At 30.2% G+C, this 10,805-nt stretch overlaps 2 protein-coding genes across 8 annotated transcripts; one reads left to right on the forward strand and one right to left on the reverse strand.

The window, feature by feature from the left end:
- Positions 1 to 18: 18 nt before the first annotated feature.
- On the reverse strand, positions 19 to 8,037 carry LOC116773903 (palmitoyltransferase ZDHHC15B-like). Of its 7 annotated transcripts, none has more exons than XM_061523745.1 (9): positions 7,779 to 8,037; positions 7,585 to 7,706; positions 6,926 to 7,032; positions 6,383 to 6,620; positions 6,182 to 6,265; positions 5,658 to 5,796; positions 4,701 to 4,827; positions 1,360 to 1,527; positions 1,252 to 1,267 (listed from the first exon to the last, which is right to left on the reverse strand). In XM_061523745.1, exons 1-8 carry the CDS (start codon positions 7,942 to 7,944, stop codon positions 1,392 to 1,394), a joined length of 1,119 nt encoding a protein of 372 aa, XP_061379729.1. In that variant the 5' UTR covers positions 7,945 to 8,037; the 3' UTR covers positions 1,252 to 1,267; positions 1,360 to 1,391. The 7 variants fall into 7 exon arrangements, with proteins under 7 accessions (XP_032522367.1, XP_061379729.1, XP_032522363.1 ...); XM_032666472.2 differs by lacking the exons at positions 1,252 to 1,267; positions 1,360 to 1,527 and adding exons at positions 2,064 to 2,217; positions 3,346 to 3,468; XM_061523744.1 differs by lacking the exons at positions 1,252 to 1,267; positions 1,360 to 1,527 and adding exons at positions 2,064 to 2,217; positions 3,346 to 3,471.
- A 243-nt stretch (positions 8,038 to 8,280) lies between these two features.
- LOC116773856 (dynein light chain Tctex-type) lies at positions 8,281 to 9,484 on the forward strand. Its single transcript, XM_032666387.2, has 3 exons — positions 8,281 to 8,440; positions 8,513 to 8,678; positions 8,958 to 9,484. Exons 1-3 carry the CDS (start codon positions 8,405 to 8,407, stop codon positions 9,104 to 9,106), a joined length of 351 nt encoding a protein of 116 aa, XP_032522278.1. The 5' UTR covers positions 8,281 to 8,404; the 3' UTR covers positions 9,107 to 9,484.
- Positions 9,485 to 10,805: the final 1,321 nt, after the last annotated feature.

A 10,805-nucleotide genomic window follows, 5' to 3' on the forward strand; every position in this document is an offset into this window, starting at 1 on the left:
ATTCTGTTAAATTGAGAACCTTTCACTATAGAAATTTATAACAAAACCAATGCCTTTAATTCAAATGTTACGCACAGATGACTTAAAATCATTCACTGACATATAGACTATTATTAAGAACAGGATTTAAATATACAGCCAAAATAAAATACAAGTGTAAAAATAATAATATTTAAGACAATATTTAATAAAACACCCGAGTAAAATATCGGTGCAATCTAACTCAAAATAGTTAAGCCGTGTCGAAAACAAAAGCACATATAAGAAAGCTTCATTTACATGTACTACGGCTTTTACTTAAGGCACCGAATATTAATTTGGCTTCGATTACGCTTTAATACCTCCATTCTACTCGGCTGATAAAATAGTCGGCGAGCCAGACGTAATTTTTGTCCGTTCCAAAAATATGAAGCACATCATAGCCTTATCTAAAACGTCAGGGCTTAGTTATATAAATACAAACTAAATCGCCTGGCACATGATTTGTTCTTATTAAAAATATCTACCTATATATATATTTTTCAACGATACCTAATAAGCAATTGCTTTTGCTGTAAATTAGACATTATAAATAGATCTACTAAATATAATTAATAACTTAATGCAATATATAAACATGTGGTACACGAAATATGCGTACTTATACAAAATGATGATTTAATACAATCTATCGTAAATCTATTTAACAAATTTAGTAAATGGGGAATCACTAATGGAAGACGCTATGAGCGTCTCCCGCCATGACACTGATAACAGCTGTCAGCACCAATCAAAACTACTTAAATATGTCACACGATTTGACAATTCACCAATTACATCGTGATCGAATGGAGCGCATTTAAGGAGTTTGATATTTATAGAAAAGAATGTAGCATTGGTAAAAGGAGCCGAAATTGTTTATAGATTTCATCAGTACAGTCACTGTAAGAAAAAAATCAAGTCTTGACAGAGAAAATATTTTGCGACCCAGTTTGTTTTGTTTTTAACTATTTTAACTTAAAATTTGAAAATATACATAATTTAATGCGACGCGTTTAGTACGCAAAAAAAAAACATTTTCACATAAATTATAAAAATGTGATGATTTGTACAATTATTAAAGTTTATGATTTTAATCTTAAACGAAAGAATAGGTTCAAACAAATTCTAAATTTGAATGTATTAGCGGGAATCTAGTTACATATCATATAATTCTCAAGGATAAAAGACTCACCGCTTGAAATCATAGTTCGCTGATACTGTCATAATTTGTACACAAAACCTTAATCTAAAAAGTAGAACAGATGAAACAATTTTTAAATTTGAAATTAGCGGGAATGTAATAGCGTATAGTAAACACATTTTGAATTTAGAACTCACTAATGTCCAGTTATAAAGGCGGGGGCTTAGAATCATAGTTCGTCGAAGGAGCTGCTGCCGTCGAAGGGCCTCGCTCGCTGTCCCCACCGCTCCCAGCGCTCCGAGCTGAGCAGAGACTCTGTATCCTCGTCGGTGGTCCGCTGCGGGTACACGAACCCGTCCCCGAAGCTATGTTGCATAATGTTTTTACTATGCTATTTGAACCTCCATGACAGTTACTTCAACATAAAGCGATGGTGCTCGCCAATTTACAAATTGTGCAATATAATTCTTAATAAAAAAAATATGACCAACGAAAAATAACTATGTGTGTAATAAGTGAATAAATTTGATATTTGTGAATCTAAATTTATATTGTTTTCTTCAAATGTGCTAGTGTATAAAGTATTTTTTTTTATAAAAGTAAAATTATTATAATAAAACATATTCTTAAAAAATAAATTATAATAGAAGCTTATCTACGATGATCTAAACGGCTTAACTACAGAACGTGCAGAAGACACAACCAAACGTCTCGTGGCAACAACTTACAACTTAACTTAAAATAATAATCAGTCGTCATAATAATATCTCGCTAAATAAATTAGCATGCAAAAGGACACAAACATCAAAATATCAACTGATAAAAAGAAGTGAATGACGGTAGTTTAAAAAAAAATTTTGCATCGGTCACGTGACATCGCCAATGAATGAAAAGCATGTGGTCGTTTTGTATGGTTTTTATTTTTAATACCGTAAATAAAATATATATATATATAATTTATATTGAAATGCGTTTCTCCTTATACTATTTGCGGGACGGTGCGGCCCCGTCGGGGGCAAAGTCTCCATCTCTCAGTCTCTTGTGCCACCTCCACGCTAAAATGTTAAAAACCTTATTCGAAAACTGACATCAATGGATGCGGTATATTCATATGAAATTTTGATATGAATGATGATCGATTAAATATTCGAATAACACTTGAACGAATGATGATTAGAAAAAATTTTGTGATTTTTTTTCTTGTAGTGTGAATAAATTACGTATCCTAAGATTGAAAACGAGCGGAAGACTGAGAGAGAACGAGAAAAAGAACACAGGAATTAAAAATGCCAATAAAATGTGCGTAAACATATGATAAGGCTGAGTCATTAAATTATATTATGTCATCGCTGTAGTATAACTGCCTTACTTGGCACTGCTTATACATCACACAGACAATCTCAATGTATCCGTTTGCTTGCTAAAAACTATAACTATCTGCAGGCATTGATGATAAGTGATTAAAATAATAATTATTATAATAAAAAAATAAATAAAAGAAACACAAAATTAAACAACAAAAAAATGTTTATTGTGCACAAAACATACTTACAAAATACAGAGTTCACTATAGCTTTATCAGTCTTGTGTGTTGTATATAGCTCGAAAATAAATGCGTTTAAAGCAATCAAATGTTTCATATATAAGTTACTTGTGTATCAAAGACATTACGAGCCTACCTTCAGCACATATCTTGAGGATGAATTCATAAAATTACATTTTATTATAGTTAAATTTATTACAAAAAATACATTTAAATATGTTTTTGTATAAAAATTTATGAGTATAAATAGTGGATATAATAACCAAAATATTAACATTAAAGATATTAAGGTGATAGAAAACATAGTTTTCTTCTCACAAATTTTATCTTTTCTAAACTTTAAATATATTATGTTTAGTTTGGCACAAAATGGCAAGTAACTTTAGATCTAAAATTAAATATTCTGAAACTAATTTATATTAAACCTTAAAGACTTCAACTAATTAATATTATTTATTAAAAATTATTGCCCCCATTAGAACTTTATATATATAAAATCAGCACCTTAATTTAAAAAAAAATCAAATAGTCACTCAGAGTATATCAGAACAATGTCATTTAGTTAGTGGTATGGATGCGTTCTAAATTTGAATCTGAATGTCATTCTCAAGGTATGTGTTTGGAGTCGCCGGGCTCTGACCTGGAGCGCGTGGTGCCCATGGACTCGTAGCCGCCGCCGTCCTGTGGCGTCGTGAACGTCTGCAGCTGATGCTCGCGCCGCACAGGGTACTCGCATCCGTCGCCCAGGCTGGCAACACGACCACTGCTTGAGTTACCGTGGCGCGGAATTACTTTTTCTTTGCCCTTTCTTTACGGCCACATATTTCAAAATTACATGTTTTTTTTTTAAACTTAATATTGCTAATGGCCAGTATGTGTGGAGCTTTTTAATTGTGCTCTCTATAGATTTTTTTAAGGTTTTAAATTGTTTTTTTTTTTACCAGGATTGTCGACACGACTTCTCTTAATCGTCTTATTTTTTTTTAATGCTCACAATATTAAAAATCATCATGCTGAGATTTTTCTTATTGTGCTCCTAATAACCTTATTTCAGTTTACCCTTTCCTTACTATTCAATTTTTAAAAATGTGGTTTTGCACTGTCTTTTTAAATTATAATTTTCATTCAAGCAATGAATAATGTTATACTAAAAATAAAATTTTGAATGATTTGTTATGACTGAATAAATTATTTAAAATTCAATATGTGAGAGTCATTGTTGAAATTGGAATCAAGGATTTCCCATTTACTCATCAATAAAAAACTATACTTTTGTACATATTTCATACTTTGAATAATTCCGCACCACTTTCAATGTATTTCATATTTTTAAATGCCCTTACCTCAACTATGAAACCTGTTACTGAAGTTGGATCAAAAATACATAAATACTACAAATATATACAGGTGGTATTAGTTGACCTGTGAAACAAATGTGAATGATATGCATTGTTATGTTAATGATTCATGATATGATGACAATGATCTAATGATAACACGACATGGTTACGTATCACTCAATGATAACAGGGCATTTTCATACTATCATGACATGCCTAGTTAGTCGGGTATCAAAATAACTGTTTAGTTTGTTGTCATTCACTTCTTTTATCATTTTTAACATGCACATGTTAATTCTTGACACATGTTAAAACACATGCTCAAAATCCATGCCTAACACATTCACTTTGTTAAATCTATATGAACACAATGAAAAAATTACTTAATAATAACAAATTTAAAACACATCGTTAATTATTTTAACACCACACAATTTTAAATGGTCCAACAGAACACACATTTTTCTGAGAGAGAAACATCATCTAAACTATAGTGTCTTAGACTATTAACCTGTCATATTTATTAACATGTAACTCCTAAATTATAATGTATCTCGGACTATACAGCTCCTACACTATATATAAAATTTACTATACATTTCTATACATAATATGCTTATCTCTTAGACTATGAATGTATTCTGTAAGCACATACCTGGTGAATACCGGAATGGCCCACAGGTCAGGGCTGGCACCAAATACTTCTTTGAAGTTATTGAAAGCTCCAATCGAGAAGCCGTTTTTGTCAGCTCCGCCACGGAACATCGGCGCTCTGAAGGCCTCTGAGAATTAATTGATACAATATTTTAATACACTATATTGGTCAAGTGTGGTAAAACAAGGGAGTAATAGTATGAAGACAGAGTTTGACCTTATATAAAAATTATAATATAAGTAATTCTATTCAATCCGACAAACTAAATACTAAGACAAATTATTAATTTCTATTTATTCCTCTAAACTAGACTTCGAACACAACTGACAATATCACAGATCAGGGGTCACATGCTGTTTGATGATCTTATATTATTAATAAATACATACATACATATATGTTTACCGTACACAGTTATTCAATACTAAAATAATTCCAACTTTAAACGAAACCTATTTAAATACCTCTGTGCGGAATTAATGCGTAATTGTAATAAAGATTTACAACATTATGACGTCACTTAAACCTTAGTACTGACTAACTATCGACTATGCGTTTACTTTGACGGTGTATCCTAAATACAATTATATAGAACATGAAATATTATAATTGTCGTCTACTTATAGTGACCGAAATTACCATAAATCATGGTTTTAAGCATAGAGTTAATAATCTGACCGGTAGGACTTCCAAACCGGCGATATGAGACCAGCATATCTGAAAACAAATTTCATGTCATTCTATGGTAATTGCTGTCACTTTCGACTAAATATTACCTTACCCAAAGTAACCCTTATCTAATAGATAAAACTTACCTAGAAAATAATGTATTTTACAATAATAAATAATATAAATTAAACATCCATTGTTCTTTTTTTTATTATCTCACATAGATGTAAGCATTACGTATAACCATGTAGTAAATTATTATTATAATACTAGATTATATGTACTAACCCAATGTAGTCCTGTTGTGGGCTACGAGGTAGCAGTGGTAGCCAAATAAAGAGCCAAGTGATATGGCAAACATTAAGGCCACAAAGAAGGCGAACACTATGTGGTAACGACCGGCACTGCCTGATGTGCCAAAGTCACCCTGGCAAGAGATAATATTTGTGAATATATGAGACAGACGGACATAAAATAATCTATTGTATGCAATATTACGATTAATGACAATTAAGACATATATATGAACATTTATTTCACGTTGCTTGAATATTCATGACCGATAAATAATTTAAATGACAAGCCATTCCCACTGCGATGTAATAAATTCAAGCAATGTGAAACATTACTGAATGCATTTCACTGTCTATGGTACAGAATTGATGTATCAGACAACTATAATACATTTACAACGAGTTTCTACATAGAACTATGCAATTAATTATGGCCCAAATATATTTTGTATGTGATACACAGATAACCTATTGAACTCGTCTCAACAACTAATCAGAATCATTGTATGATTATGTTACACTCAATAAATCCATGCATTGTTTAGTATAAGTGCCAATGCCAATCAAACTATCGCAGTGGGCCTGGTTGTACTCTTGATACATCTGTAATTACAAACATTTATACTCCTATACTTACATATTATATAGCATTATAACGATTGATAAAATCTAATCAGTTGCTGTCATATTAAAATATACAGTTAGAATATATATACATACCTTCCAAAAGCGTATAAAATATGGTAGGCAAGTAGACATAATGAAGAGGCAGTACAACAGTGCGTAGCCGAGGAATAGCATGAAGAACTTGTAGTTATGGAAGCACACACAGTTATTGACCCACGGGCAATGATGATCCATTTTGAGGACACATCGAGCACAGATACTGCAATGATGTGCACGATCAGGCTTGACTAGAACACAACGGTTACAATACCGCACGGAGCCTGACATTGTCCTAGAATGGAAACAATGATCAAATATTACATGTTACATAATGTTTTTATATATTATGAATACTAATTTAATCACTACGATATTACTCCTAAACTTTTCTCAATTCTAGCTACGTACAGTTAAGACAAACCTTGTCAAAACATTTACAGAATTAGCAAAATTTTCAAGAATCTCTTTTTTGCTTTCCATCTTAAAGAATCTCCTGCTGAATGTTCTTATTGAAATTTTGATTCTAGGATTGAGAAAATGTATGAAGTGAATAACTTTAAGCAATATCAATCATATATTTAATATTAGTTACAATACCTAGTTACTATAGGGAGATCTTTAGCAAAGTTCTCTAAGATTGTCCTTTGTCCATCTTCCGTCTCCGCACTGAGCAATTTTTCCAGTTCTGTTTCAGGTAACTTATACTGAAACATGAGTTCATACAATTAATAGGTGAAATAACAAAATCCTTTATTCCATCTTATTAAATTAATATTAATAATAGAACTTTAATAACTTAAATAAAATACTAATAAACATATTATTTAATTGTTTTATTTTACCCTTTGTAGAGTAAAATGTAAAGTAAACTGCAAACAATGATGATGTTATAAAGTTTTTGTTAGTATATACATCTCTATTATATTGTTTAGGGGTTTTATTAACTCATTCTTGGTTGTATTAGATATTCAAATGATGAATTGAAATGAGGTTACAAGCACAAGTGTAATTCATACTTTCTCTTTCTTTTAAGGCAAAGGTTCAACACATCATAGTATTTTAGTTTACATGTTGTCTTTGTTTGTATCTAGAATCTTATATATTTAACAAATATTTAACAAATGGCATGTTTAAATATAAATTCATATAAATATCATTGTTGTGAGCTACAATTTTTCTTTTTTATCAATGACACTTACTGTACTGACATTACTAGAATAGTTGACAAAAGATTTGTAGGGTTATAGTAGTCTTACCTTGTCTGGAATAGGTTTGATATCTGCAAAAATGGTGCGCCAATAGGACCATAAAAACATTATTAGTAGAATATGATATAGCACTAGATATATACACTTTTGGGCTGTACCATCAATAGTAACTGTAAAATTAAATTATGTATTTAATAAACAAACAACACGACTTAATTAATACAAAATACAATGTTACTCACAAATGCATAGCTGTATAACGTATGCATAATAAGACCATGTCACAATCGACACAATAAGCAATACTGGAAGCCATTTGAAGGCTCTCCAGCACCACATGTTGCAAGTTCTGCAACAGACACAGTATCCAGGTGACGAAACTCTGTTATTCTGCATTGATGAAGCCATTAGGGACAATTTATTATGAAAATATCCATACTCAACTTGAAAATAAAATGACAGTCATAAGATGAAGGTTTCGGTTGTGTGTTACTACATAAAAACAACTGTTAAGTTGCTACTCTTTTGTATATACATATTTTTTTACCATTGACAAAACCATAAATGAAAATATGTTAACAAATTATTTAATTTTCAGTCATGAAATATATATGGTAAAAATATTCAAAAAATAGATACTTAACTAAATATAGTTATATAATAAAATTACACTTTTTAAATTATACAAAAATTGCCATAATTTAAACAAATTCATTTTCTTTTTCTTCTCTGTATTGATCAAACATAACTGCTTTTACCTGTCAACAGCTATTAATTTGGGAGTTTGAGATTTTTCGTAGTGTCAAATTTTGTTGTTTTTATATTTTTCAGAATCATCAGAAACTCTGATACCGTTTAATTTGTAAAAATGGAAGTCAAAGAATGCAATGACTTAACAGAGGAAGTAAGGTTTGACTAATTTACTTATTTTCATTAGTTATTCCTTGTTTTATTTACTTCTCATGACGTGTTTCAGAATCAATTTATTGTGGATGATGTGAGTAAAATTATTAAAGAAGCGATTGAGAATTCTATAGGGGGTAATGCATATCAACATAATAAGGTAAACCAATGGACATCTGCTGTTGTGGAATCGTGTTTGGGACAACTTACGAAATTGCAAAAGCCTTATAAGTATATAGGTATGTACCGTTTTAAGTTGTAATTGTTTGGTTTTGTTTTTTTTTTATAAAGCTTTGTGCTGCGATGGTTAAAATATTAAAATTATAAGATAATAAAGGAAATTTTGTTATTCATTCTTTAATTACCCAAGTAAAATTTATAAGTAGAATGTAATCTCACCCAATATTATAAATGATATCTGAACATTATTTTTTGCTATTATTTTATGATAGGACTTACATTAATTCAAAATGAATTAATCTAAATATGTATTTGCTAACATGTGGTTTTTACTCTAGTGACATGCACAATAATGCAGAAGAATGGCGCCGGGTTACATACAGCCTCTTCCTGTTTTTGGGACAACAATACTGACGGATCCTGCACCGTCCGCTGGGAGAATAAGACCATGTACTGCATTGTCTCCGTATTTGGATTAGGCATTTGATTTAAATATAACAGCCTCTTACAATTATGAATAAAAAAAAAAAATAAGTCAACTGCACGTAATGATCAAATTGATATGTTTAAATAGCCTCTCAGAATTGCTTATTATAAAAATATAATTAATCAATATTAAATATGTATAATTTTTTCTTAACACCACATATAGTTTATACTGTAGTATTCAAAAAACTGTTCCGTAGAAAATATGTTTTCTATGCTTATATTGTGAAGATTAAATTATTTATTGGTAGTATCTTTGTTTGTAACAATGACAATATATATCAGTCTAACAGCTTAAAATAAAGTATAATAGTCATTACTTAATTTTAGGTAGGTAGGATATATTTTCGTACACAATAAATATAATTACACAAAATTCTATGCTTTGTATCATTTTAAACATAAATAATTTGTGTACCCATAAATTCCATTTTTTTAGATATTTTAAATTGTTATCTAAGATTTTAACATCCACACATTTAGTTTTTGGGATACTAGTTAGTAGTAAACTATATTTAATTTTATAAATCTGTTATACCAATAGTTAAAAATTCTTTAGTATAGATTCCACGTCTAAGTCAAATATTTTCTCAAACATATTTACATATTTTATCCAATTTTATCATATATATATTTTTACTTTGAATGAAACTAATATTTTCGGATTACTTAAACTTATTTTATTAGTTTTAAAACTACATACTGCTAACGTTTCGGTTACTCTGCAACCGTAATCGCGGGCCGACGAGATGAGGTCTTGGATCTCATTATTTATATAAAAAGTATTTATTTTCTAACACATACTTTAATAGCCTACTTATAGTTTGCAAACATAGAAATTTTCAAAGTAATATTGACAAACAGAAGGAAAAGGTCGTTTGATTTTTTTTTATCAAATCAGTATTTTGTATAACAATATGAAAGTATCTAATATAATTTACGTTCATACACGTAAATTGACAGAACGGTATAAGTTACAAAAAATGAAAAATATAGAACGATGTTTAATTTACGAATGTTTTATATATGTAGTAAAAATCAAAAACATAATTGGATGTAATTAATCTTTATACTAACAATGTTTCCTTACTCGTCGCCCTACACGTTTGATATGCGTGAAATTATAATAAAGATCAAGTTTGCGAGGTCTAGTCATACAAAGTATCCATCATGGTGTCAATGATATTGCATCATAGAGATTAACGCAAAGAAGGGCGTGCCTGGTTTATATTACAAGGTAAAGATGAGGATTGCTGAGGCAGGCGCAGAACGCGACTGCAGTATTTATAACCCGATTCTTTTGTTCTAGTTTTTTTTTCAGCCTATCAAATGCTCTCTAATGATTTCGTGTTAATTTTGTACATTGCAATTAATAAAGATTTAAGAAACATCTAATCGTAAAACAAGGTGAGTTTAGCTATAATAATTTTCTCTTATTTGTTTGTTATTCAGCATTATTATTTTGATTCATAACAGACATATATAAGTATTTTTTTCTCACATCTGCTTTTGAATTTTCATAAATAATAAAAATGTGCTTTATATGAGCTCAAATGAAACATATAGCCATTGGCATGAAAGTGTGTAATGTAAGTTGTTTTGCTATGAATAATTTAAAGTTTCGCGGGAAGTGAAGTGCCGCGCGACATATAAAGTCACGTGACTATCATCGATCCAATGGTTGAGCGCGTCTCGGGTCC

Source organism: Danaus plexippus, chromosome 20 (assembly GCF_018135715.1).
Source record: "Danaus plexippus chromosome 20, MEX_DaPlex, whole genome shotgun sequence".
Taxonomy (NCBI): Eukaryota; Metazoa; Arthropoda; class Insecta; order Lepidoptera; family Nymphalidae; genus Danaus; species Danaus plexippus.

Bases quoted from the DNA above. Each gene is read 5' to 3' on its own strand.
- LOC116773903 (XM_061523744.1), bottom strand. From the start codon at position 7,944: ATGGCTTCATCAATGCAGAATAACAGAGTTTCGTCACCTGGATACTGT. The intron at 7,033-7,584 runs GTAAGACTACTA...CTCATGTTTCAG, and splicing joins TCAAACCTATTCCAGACAAG to TATAAGTTACCTGAAACAGA. The intron at 6,266-6,382 runs GTATGTATATAT...TTGTAATTACAG, and splicing joins ATTTTATACGCTTTTGGAAG to ATGTATCAAGAGTACAACCA.
- LOC116773856 (XM_032666387.2), top strand. From the start codon at position 8,405: ATGGAAGTCAAAGAATGCAATGACTTAACAGAGGAA. The intron at 8,441-8,512 runs GTAAGGTTTGAC...GACGTGTTTCAG, and splicing joins GCAATGACTTAACAGAGGAA to AATCAATTTATTGTGGATGA. The intron at 8,679-8,957 runs GTATGTACCGTT...TTTTTACTCTAG, and splicing joins AAAGCCTTATAAGTATATAG to TGACATGCACAATAATGCAG.